The 19941-nt window shown below is 45.1% G+C and overlaps 2 protein-coding genes across 2 annotated transcripts in view; both read left to right on the top strand.

Moving 5' to 3' along the window:
* Nucleotides 1–19941, top strand: part of Nd-b22 (NADH dehydrogenase (ubiquinone) B22 subunit) — a 129148-nt gene that overhangs the window by 77898 nt on the left and 31309 nt on the right. The window lies entirely within an intron of this gene.
* On the top strand, nucleotides 7057–19286 carry LOC143424638 (homeobox protein unc-42). The gene is made up of 6 exons (XM_076896827.1): nucleotides 7057–7294; nucleotides 10739–10866; nucleotides 11235–11342; nucleotides 16534–16716; nucleotides 17798–17897; nucleotides 19032–19286. The coding sequence occupies exons 1-6, from the start codon at nucleotides 7075–7077 to the stop codon at nucleotides 19136–19138; spliced, it is 846 nt and encodes a 281-aa protein (XP_076752942.1). The 5' UTR covers nucleotides 7057–7074; the 3' UTR covers nucleotides 19139–19286.

The following is a 19941-nucleotide window of genomic DNA, read 5'->3' as shown; positions in this document are numbered from 1 at the left end:
TCTTCCTCGCGGGGCGGCATGGCGGCTCCTCGACCCGCCGCAAAAATTCTTCTCGACGTTCCCTGAACATTTTTCTTTTTTTTTTTTTTTTTTTTTTTTTAACCAAACACGCCTCGTCCCCCGTTTTTCCGTTAGATCGCGCACCGTTTTATCGAATTCCTCCTCCGCGTCCCGTGTTTTTCGACGAAGGGAACGCGGAGGTCATCTGTGAACAGAGTGGAACGCGAGCAAGCGTGTCCCCCTTTTTCTTGTTACTTCAAACCGCGTTCGTTAGTTTATGAAAAATGTACGCGCGATCGTTGGAAGATATAACTCGGTTTTTGTCAAATTGTGCCGTTTCATTTCCGCGCGATTTGTCCCTGAAATCGTTTCCCCGTCCGTCGGCGTGTAATGCGATAAATAAAAATTGACGCGCTGCTCGTCCCAGCAATTTTTATCGGAAATAATGGGCGTACTTTAAGCTCTGTGCTGGTAATTGGCCTATTCAAATTGCGAGCAATATTTTGACGCGGTTTTATCGGTGGCACGTGCGGAGGAGAAATTAGCAGGCACGTGCCGCTTGACTCTCACCACCTCTCTCCCTGACTTTTCGATAGAGGACACTTTTGTTCAATTTAAACGTTCCCTTAAGTGTTAAAATGCCACACGCACCGCTGCCAAAAGATATAATCAGTACATTGCCAATATTTTCATTCCCTTTGGCTCCGCGCAAGATATTGTCCAATCAAAATACGCTTCGACGAGGAACAACAGGGTAGTTTTAAGTATTGTGCATCTACATTGTCCAAATACCGTTCCTCAAATATTATGAAGCCTATATTTCTATAATACGTTTACAAACATTAACTTTAACGCTTCAACGATCGCATAACTTTTTCATTTTCCAGAAAAAAAGTAATGTTTTATAGTCGAAGGCAACTAAGTTTGACGAGAAATTTTATTTTCAGCCAGAAGACGCGACTGGCATTTCCCAGCCATTAATTGTCCCGTGTTTGTCTATTCACGATTTATTCCCGGCGTTCTATTAGACCACTTCGTATGCAAATGAGCCGTTCGATCAAACGAAGCGGAAAGTTTTGCGCCCTGTGTTTGAACGTCTTTGAACGGACCATTCATCAGTACGACGGCGACACGTACGATCCCAGAAGAGGTGCTGCGAGTAGATCAAAGCCAGTGAATTTTCGATGCGCCGATCGAGGGTGCAGGGGCATTCTGAAAAGGGGGTGCACACCATATCGACAGGGCGTGGCCGAAATCTGTCACACTGGCCGCGAACAAACCCGATGGCTTGTCAGCAATAGTATAGAATTTCTTTCGATTATTATACTTCGCCCTGCGAGGACCTCGGGGCTCGTAAATTCTCGCTCCCCAAGATGAGACCTCGAACACGATTTTATTTGTCTCTCGAGTTTCGTCTTGCATTGTTTTTCAAGAATTACCCCTTAAGATTCTTTCGAAAAGATATATTTTAGAGTTAAGAGAGGATGTGTTTTTTCTTTAATTACGAATCAAGCGTTTCATTCGACGTATAAGGAAACGTCGATCACGCGATTAAACTAAAGATCGTTGTTATAACTCTGAAACGCCCAAATGGATCTCGTTGCACCTGGTAATTAAAAAAATCGAGCGAGCTGGATTCTTCTCTAATTGCATCCGAACTGATAACTTCCGCGCGAGAGGCTAACATTTTTACGCGCTGTCTTCTTCCTTCCACCGCTCGAGTATTCATGAGGAATGATAATTCTGTTAGAGAAAGTTATCACGAGAAGATAAGCGTGTTTATCGGTGCTCTTACATCTTATCGATTAAATAGGGTAGCCGGAGCACCCTTATGAAGTACGAGCTGCATATGGTCCACGTAGACCGTAAAGTCGGCTTCCCGATCCGTAAGATCTGATCTAATCTAAGCGGTCTACCCCCTGTAAATTAAATCGGTGAAACGGCGACCATGTACAAACAGTGGTTTGACGTTACATAGAAATCCGTGTGGAATTCTCATTCAATGCCGAAACCAGTGCTGAACTGTATCTCCACATTCAAATTGTACGCGTTCGTTTCTACCACGATAAGATAAATAATATCTACTAATATCACGACGATCGACACTCTGAAAAAAAAAATACGTACTCTGTAATCACTATGATTATTTAATCGTGAAATTAAAAAAAAATATATTCAAAACAACCGAATGTTTTTCAGCGGAACGACGAGCGTTAAAATGATACGTTACTAGTGTTTAAACGAAAAAAAAAGAAAAAATGAATGATATCGAACATAATCGAGGCGCAATAGCGTTTCGTTCTATTTAATAGAGCTGTTATGCACACGGAGCATGTATCGCATCAGCGTAACGTAATTCGGTTACATAGTTATGTTGAATATTTTAGCCGCAACTCTGCATGCTTTGTTTTACCGCCTATAATTCAGCTCGGCGATGGAAAACGCGAGGAAAACCGGCGGGCAGGGCGCGAGCACTCATCGCGCATCGGCTCTCTGTAACGTTGCAGAGTCAATAAATCGCGCGCCTTTTGTCGACCCCGGTGGTTACACAAAAGACGAACAATATCGCGGCGAGGACCCGGCAATTTCGTCTCTCTCGATTTGCACTTTGAGAAACAGAACGCCCACCGTTCCGCGCGCGTGCCGCCGTTCTCGAACGCTGCAATCTCGCGGACAATGCCTGAAAACTTACGGGCGGACAGCGTGAAAAATCGGCCAATTCGAAACCAAAATTGTCCCCATTCAGGCTCGCGGCTTCTCCTGTCGATAATTACTCGTTCGACTCCGCTCGCCACGCTCCTTCGTCGACGTTCCCATGTCTCGAACGAGCTACGCGTGGATCGTGAAACGATGGTCTTCATGGATGTTGTATACAAATTTACGACGGGCTTGCAACGTTCGATCTCGTCTCGTATCGAGTTCTTCGTCCTCGAACCAATACCGCACGCGTAATCTAAGCATCAAATCGCGGAAGATTGAAGAGAATTTATTTCTTGCTAACTATTATCACTGGCAGACTCGAGTGGTAATCGTAACAGTTGGAATTCTCGGTTTAACGTCGTAGCAACCGCAGTCGAACGATTAAGAAAATTACAGAACACAACTAAGGCGGGTGCGCGCAATTCCGGCGGAGTTCTGAAATTCGCCACCCCTATGAAATTCATAAAGTAGAAATTAGAATCGCTAAATCGCGTTAGCGTACGCTTTGCGGAGAGAGGCAAACTTTGGTTCGCGGTGTTTCGTGGAAAAATTGCGAACCGTTAATGAGCGGCAGCCAATGCAGTTATCCATCTCTATTCGAAACAACGCGATCGTTCTTACTTTCTTCGAGTCACACGCGATTCAATTGAAAATTTGGCAACTTCTCATTAAGAATTCGAAATGCGACATGTGACTAATCAGATTCTGTTGCACAGTGAGCTGATCAAAAGCATACTGCGTCGATTCAAAGTACAGCAAATTTATACAAAGCCCCAAGTTGTCATCCCGCGTTATTACATCCTCGATACGAGCGTGCACTCATCGAACTTCCTGCTCAAAATCGTCTCTCTCTAATTTCTGATGGCTAAAATTTTCCAGTGTTACTTCCTACTGTTTGTTATCGAAAAACCTAGCAGGCGAGGCGAATAAAACGTGTGACCTAAATATGGATAACACAGGCGATAAACTGATTCGTGCTATTCCGACGAAAACGATGACCAACTTTTTTAAGGAAACTTCGAGGAACTTGAAAGACGCTGAAGCTCTCGAAACTTTCCGCCCCTCCTTTCTCGCACTCTTCGGTCGCATGGTTCTTCGAATCTACCCTCAGGCAAGGAACCCGACACCCTCTTGCCCCGTTTCGAAGGAGGGTCGAACTAAGGGAACAGCGAGTAGACGAATCGAAGGATTACGTGGGGATCCCTCGCGAGAAACGAAGGGATCACACCTTCGGCTGAGACACGCCTGAGAACGTGGATCGTCTCGCACAGACGACAGCGTAGAAATGAAGCAAAACGTCGAGAGAGCGAGGAAAAGTCGTTCGTACACGGTGCACGAATTTGAAAAATGGATGGACTCGTTGGCGGGATAATTAATCGTCGAAAAGCTAGGTCGCAAAGGACAAAGACGGGCGGGGAAATTCGCTGGGAGTGCCATTCTATTCGTCGCAGGCAAACGACGAGAGGACGCGCGGCCGTGAATCGAAGAGTCTCGCGACTCGCGCACGTAGTTGGGTCAGCCGATGGGTGTAGGTTACAATCAAATACCGAAAACGGGGCGGCGGGCAGGGGGAAAGAATTAGAAAAGCTATCTGCCGCGGGATAATGAAACGAAAGAGAGTGGAAAAAGAAAAAAAAAAGAAAGAACGAGAATGGAAAAGGGAGGCAGAAACGTAAGGGTTGTTGGTTGGAAGGCGGCGAGAAAGTGAGAGGCGGGTAAAGGGGGATGAACGTCGATGAAGACGAGGAGGAAGTGGAAGAGGAAGAGGAAGAGGAAGAAGACGAGGACGAGGACGAGGAGTGGAGAACACGGTGACGCGGGCTGGTAGAAAGGGACGTCCCACGCGGGCAGGTAGTAGTGGTGAAGCGTATATTGGCCGGTGGTTTGTGTAAGTCGTTGGAAAAGCTAGATAGCCAAGGTGGAAAGAAAATCGCTCGCAGGCTATTTTCCGGAGGAATTTTTATTGGTAGATCCACCATGTTGAGGAACGAGTGGGGGTAGACCGAGTGGCAACGAACGAGCCCTGATTGGCGGTCGTCCGGGTAACGCATCGCGCGAGCGTCCAATGGGGTGAAGCGGGGAGAACCTCGTGCTTTCGTTGCCTGACCGAGCACAGGGGTGAAAGGGAGCGCTGGTTACAGGCAACAACCCCCTACCATGGTAGCAGCCCCTCTAAACGTTCTCTGTCCCCCCGCGGAGTCACCGGGATAACTGCATTTCGTGGACAGAATCCCACAAGAACTCACGGCGAGCGGTCGCCCCTCTAACACGGCCGACTCTCCTATCGTTTCGGCTTTTTCCTCCACGTAACGCGTTACGTATCACGGTACGAAGGAAGGGCGCGAGACATCCTGGACGCTACCACCTCGTCCTCGTCCTCGTCCTCGTCCTCGTCCTCGTTCTCGTCTTCATCTATCATCCTCGCCCGCGTCGCGTCTTCTCCTCGCGACGCTCGCGACGATCCGTCCTCGCGCGATCTCGCGACGATTATTTCGATATTTCTATTTTCAAGGCCGCGCGCTCTCTCTCTCTCTCTCTCTCTCTCTCTCTTTCTCCCTGCCTGCCTCCTTTGTACTCGACCCCACCACCCTCTCCTTCTACCCTCCAGAGGTTCTAACCCGCCTAATTGCATCGACCAGATAATAAGATTTGAATTTCGAATCGAGGCCACGGTAGCGGTAACGTCCGCCTGCGATTAACCATCCGCGTTCCTATCTGCCCTTCCTGCCCTCTTTCCCTTTTCTTCTTCTTCTTCTTCTTCCTCCTCATCTTCCACTTTCTACCACTGTTCCTACGATATCCACGTGTATTTCTTCGCTCGTTTCCCTTCTCCTCCGCTTCTCTCCTCTCCTATACGCTTTCCTTTGCTTGCCTCTACCCCGATCGGCCGCATCGTTGTTGGATTCTCCGAGAGTATCGTTTGGGATCCGACGTCGACCAACGTAACTACTCCGTGAACACCGCTAGACCAAGTAAACCTCTGTCAAGTAAACGTGGACCACGTCGAAAGCTGCTTACGAGGACCCAGGCTTGGAAAAGGGTACGCTATTGCTCGTGATCGCCACGGGATCGTTGCGACATCTCTGCAGCTATCGCAAGACACTGGCTGGAAAAGGACCAGGGAGGATAGTGATCCGACACTTCGAGGAATAAGTCCGACGTATGATTCGACGTATGACCAAGGACGGGCTGGTTCGAATCGTGATACTCTACTGTAAAGTGCACCCCTGAAAAAAAAATTCCGATTGTCGACATCGGAGTTAAGAACCGTGTGACCACGTCCGTGAAACGATCGTCAGCACTGGAAGGATTTATCGAGGTTGCGAGTAACTCGGGAAATATTTGTTTAAAGCGGCAAAATCCAACACCTGAACAGTGTCGTCGGTATTGTGTTAACGAAGTGAACAATCGTTCCGAACATGTGTAAACAAAAACGACTGTTTCTAAAATTTCAAGTTGCTTCGTAAATCTACGCCGACTCTTACACGTACTCGAGGGATTTTATGCGAATCAGCAAACGGTACGCTATAAACTGGCACAAGATTCCTGTTTCGACTCCGACTTTCGATGTAAGCACGGCGATTCGTTAATTAAAGTCATCGCGAAAGGCATCGCCGCGTTAAAACGCACCATTTTAAAACGCCCTGAATAAGCGCGCGCCACAGTATCCTCGCCTCGCAAACGATACCTCTGAAAGCCCGTCGACAGATCCGACAGAAGGTTCAAAGACGGTTAAAGACGGAAGATCGTTCGCGAAAGCCGCGTAAAGAGCGTGAGAAATATTTGAAACCAGGTGACCATATCGTACGTGACTCGAATTCCCTCGCCAACTTCGTCTCGAACTTCCGCTCGAACAAAAAGTGACGAACGTGACGCTCGTGCAAGCCAATTCGAATTAACCAACGACCAAAAAATAATCGCACCCGTATCCCAACGAGCGGGCCAGGACCAAACGTAAAAGTAGGAACCGCTTCGTTTAACGGCTCGCTCGTCGATTTTCGTCGTCAGATCCGAAGAAGACAAACGCGGCGAACAAGAGGGAATCGTGGTGACTCCTTCAGAAGGAGAAGAACGTAGGATGTCCTGGTAGGTCGTGGCAGAACGTCAGGATCATTTGGTTCAGAGAGACCTCAGCAAGGTCAACCCGGCATCACCCTGGCTAACGACCTGTCCGGAGGTACCGGGGGTCCCGGTGCGGGCGGCGTCGGTTCCGTCGGTGGCACCTCCGTCGGCGGCGGCGGTGGCGGCGGTTCATCGCTGCCGACGACCGCTCTCAGCCTCGACCATCAGCAGTTCAACATATTCCCGGCGATTTTCAGCAGGCAGCTTAACTTCTCGGCGGCCGCGGCTGCCAACTGCGGCCAGAACAAGCTGATGGACGAGCTAAGGCCGAACCTCGGCTTGCTAGGCGTCGGCCTCGTCGAGAACGAGAGCTTCCACTTGAACCACAACCAGGAGAAGAGGAAATGCAGCAGCACGAGCTCGAACGAGCAAGATTTCAGCCTGTACGGGGTCCATCAGGGCCTTGAGGCCAGCCCGCCGACACCCGCAGCGACGCCCGGCAGGAGCAGCGTTGGGGCCACTTCCACCGTTGGTAAGCGTCATTTCCGTTCGAATCCTTTATTATTTTCGAACCTGGCGCGGATCTAGAAAAAGTTGCGCGTCCTTTTAAACGTCCCCATGTTGTCTGGATATTTAGATGTAACTGATATTTATTTAGTTACTTTTTCGCGTAATGTACATTTAGTTTCTCCTTGTACAACGTGTAATCGAGATAGAGCATCGAAGTTTTCTGAAATACAAACTGTATCGCGTCAAGGGGAAATGGAAGAATAGAATGGAATCGAATGCAGGGGTAATATCGCAAAGGGGTGCGAGTTAATCAGATAAGAAACGGTATACACTAATTAGAAGTAAAACAGATTCGTATCTCGAAGATGATTTTGGGAGAGAAATGAGCATAGTGTCGTCTCGATATAGATGAATTTTCCGCTTGTTGAGCCTCGAGTGCACATGTACGAGCGACAATACGACCGACCAAGGTGTTGACACTAGGGTGCAGGACTGGACCATATGGTGGTACCTGTTCTATAGGCTATTATTATGTGCTCGTGGGGTTTAAGAGAGCTTAGCACCAAGGGCGTGCTAATGGGGTTCGCTCAAATCGCTGGATGCAGACGCGTGTCGAGTCTTGTCACCGAACCGAAACAGTGAACGGCACTCTATCTTTATCCCTCTTTCGAAAAGTTCACAGTGGCTACTCGACGCTGACTACCCGTGTAGAATTCGAATTCCGTCCAGCTGGTATTTCTCGTTGACAATTCCGAAATTCTTGTCAATTTTCAATGCGAACAGTTGCCATATCGTCGACTAGTTTCACTCTAATCGCAGGCAGATACAACTAATTGTAAATGTAAATTAAAATTTACACTCGAAATCGTGTATTTGCATCCGGTTACCGTGGGCATTTAAATACTGTTTGTAATACGCGCTGTCGATACGAATAGAGCTGGGCATAACGTTGTTCGCCATAACAAAGTGGAAAACAATTCCAACTGGCGAATTTGTTTCGAATCAGTTGCCAATTTGCGACTCCAACGCGAGTCGAAAAAGTAGTTTTCAACTTCGGTTAATTCGTATAACGCGAAGCAAGTATTCCAAACGTTTTCATTTGTCGCTAATTAAGTATATCATTCGACTTCCCGTCGATACGAAAATAAAATGCGCGACTCTTTTTTTTTTTATCTAAAAGCTACCGTGCGTTAAAAAATATCCGAATGACGCGAAGTTCAACAGGTCGCGCGGAGAAATTTTATTACGATTCCGTGGATGTTATCACTTGATAATGAATTTCACGCGACGGGTTCAATTTAACTGGAGAACGTCCAATATTTTGTTTTCTTCCTTCAAGGTCGGGCTCTTCAGAAACGAGATGAAACTGCCGTAGTATTCTAATGCAAATGAAAACTCTGAAACGTCGAGCTGACGCAGAAAGAGGGAGAGAAAGGGGGGGGAGGAGGGTAGGAAAGAAAAAAAAGGAAAACGTTAGAAGGGAAGCGGCGAAAGAGAGAAACGAGGAGGGAAAAATTAATATCGTTAACCTCCAACGTTCTCCGCGGCATTAAAAGTACTCAAGCGATGGTCTTCCGCGCGATCCCCCTGGCCCCTTTTAAAACGCGAGCCCGCGAAATTTCTCTGCTACAAACGACGGTTTCCGCGTCTCTGTTTTTAAAAAGAAGATTTAATATTACTACTCGAACGAACACTTAAGGCGAGTCAGTTTTCCGTACAGTCGATAAAGTTTCTTGCCCGTTTACCAAGGTATCCCCTGTACTAGTTCTAAGTAATTCATTGCGAGTACGATATTTATTTACTTTTACGCATTCGTGCAAATACTTGCAACTTTTAATGATTAACGATATCTGTCATGCAACGTGTCCAAATTATTCTTACTCTGATTTCTGTGTTAGCTACGTATCGTCGAAGCATCTGATCTTAGAGACGGAATAACGAATTTCACCCTATTTGCCCTGTTTTCACCTCATTCGATGATATCGATTCATTATGCTAAAGAGCAGGTCATGAATCGTCATTGCGACGTAAGTGTACCAATAGCTTCTTTGATTTCGAAGGATTGTAATGCGTGAATGGCACAGAGGCATTTAAACCGGTGTGTCTGCACGATGCGACCATCCGTGGAACAGTTTGACAGGCAGACTTGGTAATTAGAGGAAAAATCGGTCGATACAATCCCAGCCGCGTGAACAGCTTTTCATGCTAACTAGAATTTGACGGCAGATGCCAATGGAAGACAGCTGCGAACGCTACAGGGATATCCGCATTACTGGCGATCTCATGGATCGTGTCATGTCTCGCGACGTGCATTTCACCTCGTTAAAACCGTCGATAATTATTTCGAATCGTAGAGCCGTACCCGGATAACAGTTGCACAGCCGTCGCAGTTACGGCTGCCTCTGTTTCTCCAATTAATCTTTATCCTTGTTAAGAATTGTCACCCGACACGTCTGTCCAAAGATATATTAATTAAATAGAAAGAAACGTAGGCATTTTTATTTAGAAAAAACAAACTTTCGTTATAAATACGCGGATGCGAAAGAAAAAAGAAGCTCTACGAGACAAACGGAAGTAGTTTTCATACACAATATTCATTGACAAAACCATATAATTGAAAAAAAAGCAGAAAATTGACTGTTCAAGCAGAAAACAGAAATCGAGATACGCTACGGTCGGTTTCATTAGTCGCGGGTTAATTAACGGAAGGATAAAGAAGAACTGGAACGCGTAGTACGTAGGTGGAGAACGATCGTCTCCTTGAATCGTATCGTTTCGAGCTCGCGCGAATGTCACCCTCGATTTAATGAGGATATAATGGTCCCGCTAAGAAACAGATCATAAGGGGTAGGCCCTCGCCTTCTCGTTGAACTTGACCGAGTTTCACTGTTCACCGGGTAACGGGGCAAGGTATGTAAAGTGGACAGCATTCATCCTTGAACATTGAATCAGCATGTAACATGATTAGGTCATTAACGCCCTAACCAAGTTAGCATAGTGCGAGGGACTTCGCTCGCCACCGTTACCCCGACCGTACGTTCGTATGTTCGTTCATAAAGCCGATACCGTGAAACAACCAAGACGAACGCGGACTTTCATATATATATATATCGAGACGTTGCTCCTGTGTCAACCGTTTCGCAAATCCAAACGGATCCTTGGACGGTAACCAGGCGTACCTTGCGCTTCGGTCAAAGCTCTTCGCGGCGAAGTAGAACTGTTAAACAAAGTAATTTAGACGAATCGTATCGATTGCCATCGATGCACAAACGAATCGTTATTGTTTAGAATCTGGTTTCATTTTTGGATCGTAAAAATTGAGAGAACATTGCGAATACGCGTACGAGGCAAGAGACAATTCCATCGTCGAAGTAGAAATGATGGGAAACAGTTCGATTTAATACACAAATATGGAGAGCCGCTTGCAATGGTGAAAATTAATCGAATTGCACCTTTCTAATTTCAGGGGCGGAAGGAGCTTTTAAAAAGTTAAAACCCGACCCTTGCGCTTCGAGTCCTCACATCGGTCATACCCCTACCACCGCCAGCTGTCCAACACCTGCTCGACGACGGCACAGGACTACTTTCACGCAGGTTTGTAAATCTACGTTTCTCGTCTTCGTGAATAATTAGAAAAAAAAAGAAGCAGCCATTTGTTTTTTAATTTTTTTTTCTTTGCTCTTCCTATGGCTGTACCCCGCACACACCCTTACGATAACACGTGCGTAGCTTTTATTGTGTATAACTGTTTTTGTTAAACGAGAAATGATCGTCCATCTTGCGAATGCACGCGCATATTGTTAACCGTTCTCGATAGCGGGATTACTCACGGGTAAACTCGTTGCACATTTTTCGATAACGACATTTTCCGTTACCTCGATCCGAGACCTTTCGTATAGCGCTCAAATTTCCTGTCGGTAGCTCCGATCGGCTTTACTACGGCCCTTCCAATTGTTTCGCAGGAGCAGCTGGCAGAATTGGAATCGGCATTCGCAAAATCTCATTATCCAGACATATACTGCAGGGAGGAATTGGCGAGGTCCACCAAATTGAACGAGGCTAGAATTCAGGTGGGTGTTGCACTTTCTGATCGTCGCGTAGGAAAAATAAGAAGGGAGCCTGATCGACCTCGCGTTTTCAACGCGAGTATCGACCGCACAGCGAAGAGACGATTCGCAGGATTCAGATAAATCGCGGGCGATCGAATCCTACGGGAGGTGTCCAGTTGCAAAAAGTGCACCTATTGGTTAAACATTGCGAGAATTTATACGCGCATTTTCCACGCGGCTATCTTTTCTGGCCGTGAGTCATACAATAATTGAATCAAAGACGCATGTAGGGTGGCGAAATGAAATTACGCGCGCAAATGTCGATCCAAGATACCCCCGAGTCTTTCGAGGGTTCGGAGTCAATTAGCAGGGTAGCAGGCATCTCGAATAAACTTTTCGCTATTCACTGTCGAGCGACAAATGTAAAATCCTCGATGTCGATAAACATCGACTGCGAGCTATACGAACACGTCGTCGATAACGAAAAGCAACGGGAATGTTAATAGTTGGAGTTTGAACGAGATTGCGAAAGAAGGGTGGAGGAGCAACTGAAAGCATCGGCAGGAAGATGAAACGCGACAAATTCTAGCAGTGCGGTTTTTGACGACGTTAAAGAATGGACAGGGTGGTTGAGGACAGTAGCTAAGCAGAGGAGCCGTGTCGCCAGTGGCTCCCGGAATCCTGAGCGGTACATATTAAAACAGCCGCCGGTGCGTTTCGCTCTTTTGATATATAATGCACGCTGGTGTTGTTTGAGTTAAAAGCTCAGGAACCGCGGTGACTTAACCCTGTTAAACTGCGATGCCAAGTGAAACGCGGTTCGCTTTGCTTTTACTCGTCGGTTATAATCCATGCACAAAGTGTCCAGCCAGGAAGCGGCTTCGAACCCCGTTCGCCGTTTTAGCTATAAACGCGGAAAAGTATTCGCGCGGCTGCTTCGAATGTCCACTCACTCTGGAACGTCGCGATCGTTTCGATCAGTGCCTCGATCCGTGTTTCCTTCTCAACTTGCACGATTCATTGAAAACGCGGCATTTGCTTCGAAACACCCGGTTTCTCCTTCGTTTTGGTATCGTTTCGAGGTAAAAATGGAAGTACGAATGAAACTCGAAACTTCGTACTCGAGAACGGGGGCGTCGAGAAGTCGGTGCGGATTTCTGTTCCATTTAAATGCGGCCCTGGAATTCTTCGAAAGCTCCCGCGCCTAGCTACGGCATTTTCTATCTTGAAAGATGGCGACACGCGAACAGGGTGCACTCGGATGAAAGAGAAATAGGTAGGGAACGGCGGTGGTGAAGTTGAGATGAGTTGGGGGAGGAAGGGTGGTCGGGTGGCGCTGTACCGGAGGCTGCCATTATATCTGAGCCGCCATTTTAAATTGAATTTTCTCCACCCTAGATAGATCTGAAACGTCTCGGCCTTGCCGAGGTTCTTCCTCCGTTGCTAAACGAGGGGTAAGGGTAAGAAGATGAGGAAAACTGCAGGGAAACCGTGCGAGGGGAACGGAAACCCCTACGGCTCGTGTCCCTATCTTTTTCTTATCCTTCCTCAGCCCCTATTTTGCGATGGATATCCTTCGCGTTTATCACCCTCGGCAAATAGCAACAGCGGACTTCTGGTCGATGAGAAAGATCGGAAATGTATCCGCGAAATTAGTTGTTATACGAATCGCTTCGAAGGACGAAGGGAATTAAACATTTTTATCGAAACTGTTTCCAACCAGTAGAGTACAACACCTCTACCTCCCAAAAGAAACGGAGAACTCGTTTAATCGTAACGAATGCTTGAAAAAAGTTCTAACGTCAATTATGTATTTCACTGGCTATTATGAAAGTTGTCGGTGTCGTTTAGGAACGATTTAAGAAACCCAGGTAACATCCATGGTAATGAAAATGATAGGAAAAAAGGGTAGCGTCGCGGTAAGAGAATAATTCTCGAATCACCGCACAAGAAATCCCATTATGCCGAGGAAAAAGAAAGGTGAATCCGAGCCCCAATATTGAGTTAGCTAAGTTTTCATTCGACCTTTTTACTTCGATTCGACTTCCGATCGAAGCCTACCTCGTGGGCGTTTTACGAGAAAATTGACTTCCTATCCAGGAGGAAATGGAAGAAATTTACCGACGAAATAAAAACTTCCAACCCGCATAAATGAAATTCACGTTCGCGACATTCACTTATCGATTCGTTACGAGATCCTTAAACGCCCGCTGTTATTTACGTCTGTATCAATATTTCAGTTTAAAATCTCCAACTATAATATCATCGCAAACACGTTTAGCATTTCAAATTACGCGTAGACGAAGAAAAAAACCTGTTGAACATTCCCAATTCGTCTGATTCTCCTACTTCAGTGGAAGGTTCCTCCGAGGAGAACTGCGAAGATGAAAAGGTAAAAGGAACGGACTCGTTCAGCACATCTAGCAGTAGCAGCAGGAAAGTCGGATGATAAGAATAGAAGAGAGCGCTGTATACGTATATTTTCTTGCAGAGAGTAATCCATTATCCCTGGATCCATTTTCTGTCTCTATACATGGGTTAGCCATCAGAGTGCACGGTATTCTCTCAGGTATACAGAAGGATAGTTTTCTCGGTCGTGGTCCTCAAAGTAGCAGACATTTTGAGCTGTTCTCCCTTTAAGAGGGACTGAGAAGTAGAGAGAGAGAGAGAGAGATCTGCACTTTCGCTGTCCCATCTCCTTGTGCTATCTTTCTCTATGAGAGAACGTAGCTGTTGGGGGAGAGGGAGGGTTTGGAGAGCACGGTTATTGAATTACGAACTCTTAGCTTTCCAGTTCTTGTAGGGTATGCGCCTTAAGGGACGCGCGCAAGTATGTTCGCAAAAAGCTCTTTCAAGAGAGTTCTAAATAAAAAGAGTCCTCCACTTTTACGGGATCTATTCAGTTAACTGCATCTAGACGCGCGGATGAATATATACGGATCATAAATTTTGCTGATTCGTAGATTTTCGAAATTTAAACGAAGTTTTCCGTCCCCCCCTTTTGACGGATAATAATATTCTCTCTTTCACAAGCTTTCCTATACGCGACACGCGTGCACAATAGCTAGGATGTACCATTTTTGTCGATTCCAGACTTGTCCTATTCGAGCAAGCATCTCTATTACCGCGTGCTTGTAAAGCGAAATCCAGTTATATTTAGGCAATATAATTTGCAGTGATGCATACTCGAATACTTTGAACTTTGACTTTCAGAACGAGGCTCTATTATAGAGCGGGACATAACCGTAATAAAAAATGAAGGGTTAAAAAGGAATAAATGATTCGCAGAACTTTTTGATGGCGCGCGACGCGATAAAAAAAAAAGCGCGCGTACGTGTCATAGAATAGTTTTTAATAAAACATTAAAGATCGTGCACGCGTCGCGCCACGAGCCGTGTATCTTAAGAGGGATAAGTCGAAGGATGAGTTAAAATCATTTTTTTACTTGGCGTGCTATATTTGAATACAGCTCCGTTTTTTCGCTCGACAATTTCGATGCGAAACTAATGACTCGGGGTGACACATAAATTCAAATTATTTGGTATACAAGTGGCTTTTGTGCAAGTGCAAATCGGCTGGTGTGCCGTGAATTCAAATGCGGCACGCAATTGGTTATGCGCGGTGCTTCGCTTGTTCCGTGATTCTCGTATGTGCGGTTTAAAATGATGCGTATGTAGCTCAATACACGTACAAGCACATGCGTTTCTTTTACAAATTATCGGCACTAAAGCTATAAAAATATTAATTACGTTCCTCGAATCAAGATCTAATTTGTTAAAAACGAAGACCATTCTCTGCCACGTGGCACGTAATCTAAAACAGTTATCAATTTAGATCCAAGTTATTTAGCAAAAAATAACATGCTCGAAGCATAGATCTAAAGAAAATTCGTGCCGTCAAATTTGACAGAGCGGAAGAATCAAATAGCCGTTTGAACCATTCATTTGTCCTATTTCCCTTTGTCCCTCACTCGTCGGATACGTATGCATCTCTCCATTCGTGCATATTTCAAGATGAATTCCCTGCTCCCGTACGCGTTACTTTTTCCTTACAATTTCCATTCGCGTCTACAATAAACTCTATAATTTCTCCTCGATTTCCATCCCCCGCGTCTACTCAGTTTCCCTCTATCTCTCTTTGTACCTGAATCGTATCAACTTTTTCATTCACTCCTGGTCCCCTTACGGCTTTGGGCACGAGAGCATCCGTACGGATATTTCGCGCGGCACATTTCAGAAACGCCATATTTCTGTAGGAAGAAAAGGGAGAAGTAAAAAGAAAAAAATAGAAGGGGGTAGAAGATGCGATAGAAAGACGAAGGCAGAAAAAAATGGCCGAAGAAAGAAACTGCGCAAAAAGCGATGAGGAAAATACAGGAAGCAAGAGAACAAGCCCGATCGAGCCACGCACGTGTGTCGTCCTCTTCGCCACGCGATAGCACGGAGAAAGAGGAAGACTTTGGGAGAAACAGAAGGACAGAGTGAAAGGGAGAGAGAGAGAGAGAGAGAAGAGTGGGCAGGGAGAGAAAATGTACGCGCGCGCGCGCGTGCGAGGCAGTACGAAGAGGAGAGAGGTGGTGCACGGTAGAAATGTCGATAAAACATGTTGGCCAATGAGGAAGCCTGGAGTGACGTCACAGCCGTGGGACTGGCCAATCAGGAGGTACCGGTAACATCGCCACGAGGGTGGAAACAAGTCGATCCCGACCAGGGGTGAGGCTTTTCTCTTTCTGGGGGTTGCTCGGAAAAGGGTCGGTTGGTAGGGAATCACGAGTGCCAGGAAGAAGAGAGGGGAAACGAAGAAGGTGGTGGTTCAGGGAGAGAGGGCGGGCAAGGGGATCCTCAGGGTTCGAAGGCGGGGTGGTTCGAGGCTCGTGGATTCTCTGTGCATGCCGGGGAGTCGCTGCTGGCGCGGTTCAGGCAACCCCCAATATGGGTTTACTAATCCCGCGAAACAATGGAAATTGCCCGATGCAAAATGGCGATAGGTAAACTACTCTACCCCGGCCGGGTCCGAGGAAACCCTGAGTATAGCTGGGATGACTGGGATGACGGTGGTGAAAAAACCGAACGCTCGGTTTACTTTTGAACGTCAGTAGCCCGACGGGGTTAAACTCGCGAACGCTCGATCGAACGATATAAACGATAATAATTGTATACAAAGGTATTGAATAACGGAAAACGACTGTACTATGCTTTCTCTGTATCAATAGGTCTGGTTTCAAAACAGAAGAGCAAAATATCGGAAGCAAGAGAAACAACTCCAAAAGGCTTTGACTCCGATACCCGCTTGTCAAGGTGCCATGATGAGGAATATTTATCCTGGCGCTAGCAGGGGTTATCAACCGTATCCTCATCCCCATAATAGTATAAATGGAATAAACCGCTACCCTCAGGCAAGTTACCTTTACGCCACGTTCACTTATTTGCCGCCCCCTTATTAAACCGTTCTTTCGCCGAATTTAATATTTTCTACCAAGTTCCGCTGGCCCAGTACTACGATAAGAGTAATACGTTTCCGCGCGCCGAGCAATAGAATATTATAATATCGTTGGTATTTATAGTAAACCGCGGTTGCGTTTCGATCGTGATATAATTTGCCGTGTCTATCGAGTCGAGGGGGTGAAAAAAAAAATTGTTCACGGTGAACAATCGATGCATCAAACCCAACAGGCAACGTATCGTGTCGCTACGAATGAATTCGATGCGTTTCTCGTTAACGATTTTAACCGAGGTATTAAATTGAAGTGCACCTGAGCGTACGTCCGGCGCATCGCTATCGGTCGATGTAGCTAAATTGCATTTCGACTGATTAGTTGGGTCGGACGGATTACCGAATGCCTACCGGTTTAATTAAGCCAATAATTCGCGGGCCGTATCGGTTTGCCGGTAGAAAAAAAAAAGCATCGGGATCCTCTTACGGGCGATCTTCGAAGTCGTGTTCGAAACTCGACGATACTATTATATTTACGCTGATACTCGCTCGAATAATCTTTACTTAGATTTCCAATCCGTACTGTAAATGCAACGAAGCGGTGAACAGAGTTTTGATTTATCTTCTTTATCAGCTTCTGATGGCAAACGTGACTCTACATATGACTTATCGTATAAGTAGATCGGGGAGACCATGATCGCTTATGAAATTACGAAACTTTTCAATTTTCACTTTTATGTTTTGTAAATTGTCAACTGAAAATCACACTAAATACAATTTGGTTCAATTTATCTCTCGGTTTATCTTTTATCCTACTTTTCTGTAGAAAAAGTGCAGTCGTTCTCGACTTAGCAGAGCTTCATAAGGTCAAACGTCAAAGAGTTAGTGATGAATTAGTATTGATAGTATTGGAATGATAAAAAGCATAGATAAGAACTAAAATACCACTGTAAGAAAGTATACATTAACCAGAAATTACCATAGCGTTACCAGATAATTTACGAATATAATAATAATTAATTTACGTATAAATTTACTTACAGATGGGCACGACGTCGTATCCAAGTATGACTCAGCCGTTTTCTATGTCACATTCAGCGTCGAACATGTCTGCTGTTACTGGTATGAGACAAGATGCAATGGGTAAGTTTACACGCAATTCAGTCACGTACCATTCCTTAAAATTATCTTTACATGTACTATATCGTAAATTGTGTCATGTGTTATTTAATGTTTCTAGTTGCTTTCGTTAAACTGTGACATAAATTGTACGGAACTTAATCAAAAATTATATAACTCGGTTAAATTTATCACAAATTTCACTAATTTTATACTATTTAAAAATTATTAAATTGAGCCGTATAACTCGAGCAAAGAGGAATAGAGATTGTACAATCGGGCTCATAAAGAATAGGCGAAAAGTTGTTATAAATACTTGATACAAATATCTGTTCTCGTTTAATTCGATAATTTGATATTGAAAACACGAATATACTGCTTATACCACGCCTCCCCCCCCCTCCCCCGTCTGATTTTCTTAGTTATCTCAGGTGTCGGTCCAAGATTATTAAATGACTTCTTAAAATGCTGGACCGGAAATGACAGGAGTCGGACGTCCGTGCGAACGTTCGTTCGTTCGGTCCAAGACGTTCTCTCGATTTCCGCTAAAGCGCCGTCTTACATCATTTCCGGCGCAAGATGGAATATCGCTTTTAAATCAAATCAAGACTATTCGCGAATTGGATGTCTGCTGGTGTTCGCCTTCGTCCCGTCGTTCCGTGTAGACCTCCGACCAATACCTCTGGTTCTTGTAACGATTTAACGTCTTAATGCGATAGCAAATCGGCCGATTAGCGGTTACGGCGAACCTCCTGGAAAAGTCGTTAAATCGACTCGTCGATCTGCTTTTCTGGAAGAAAAGAAATTTACTTCCTTTTATCGGTTTGTTCCCTATCGGAGAAGATTAATGGACATCTCATACTTCCCTTCACATTAAATCAAACACGTGCAACTTCTCCCATTGACAGTTTCTAGTTGAAAACGCTTGCGTACTCGTAGTAATAAATACCTGAAAAAGATGAGAATATTATTAGAAAAATAACTACTCGAGACTCTCTGAATAAAAAATTTTCCAACAACTTTTTTTCACCATAAATTTAATTAATAAAAAAAAACAATTGACGGTTGTTACACCGAAAGACCATTCTATTAGAACTCCGTAAAACGGATATCGATAGCGTAAATAGTTTGAAGAAACAATATAACGCCTTGTTCCAGGGATGTCAGCCGAGGACGAGTGGTACAACAAGAGTATTTCCGCTCTGAGAATGAATACGGCTCACCACCCGAATCTAGCCGCGCCGATGCTGCAATATCAAACATAATTGTAAAGATACACGAACGGATCATTCGACGAGATCGTTACGAAAGATACACCCGACGGCGTATTTTCATTCGGGCAACTCAACGCCGCTGAACTGTGTTGTGCGGAAGGCAACAGGAGGACATTGTTTCATGATACCATGAAGTACATGTAAGAAGAATACAGTGAAAAGCAAAACGAAATCACCGCGAATCTCGTGACGTTTTTTCCAACGAGACGAAACGAAACGAAACGTCGAGACTCCCATAGACACGAGAACAATATCGTGTTATCGTTTAACGTTAGGCCAGGATTATTCGTTCATTACTATTATGATATGGGGGGAGGGGGGGGAGTCAGGTCCGATAATTTACGTTCAAATTAACGAGATATCACCTGACGTTTCGTCGTAATGTTAACGATATTTTGGTAAAGTAACATTGTTAATATCATTTGATATTATTGATAAAGAAATAAAAAATATTCACACGTGCGGCGCTATACATACACCAACGGACGGTATGTGTATCCAATTAAATAGACGTACTCGCACAATACATTACAATTATTAGCGAAAATGGTTATGTATGTACACAAATTTCTAGCATTCTGTACAAAGCGTAATTAGAATTCGATCGACCCATTATTTTTTAAATTAAGTAACAGACAGACGATGGCTCTTAGGATCGACGTTTCTTTTTTCTAGTAAAGTAAAGGGCACCAGTCGAGTAAGATTCTACTCGTGCCCCGGTACTATCGTAGCAGTGAACACGCATATTGCCACGTAACCAAAGCAATTTTCATCGTTAAACTTTCTCATGATAA

Source organism: Xylocopa sonorina, chromosome 1 (genome assembly GCF_050948175.1).
Source record: "Xylocopa sonorina isolate GNS202 chromosome 1, iyXylSono1_principal, whole genome shotgun sequence".
Classification (NCBI taxonomy): domain Eukaryota; kingdom Metazoa; phylum Arthropoda; class Insecta; order Hymenoptera; family Apidae; genus Xylocopa; species Xylocopa sonorina.
Note: the sequence above shows the minus strand (reverse complement) of the source record. Positions and strands in the feature narration are given on the sequence as shown.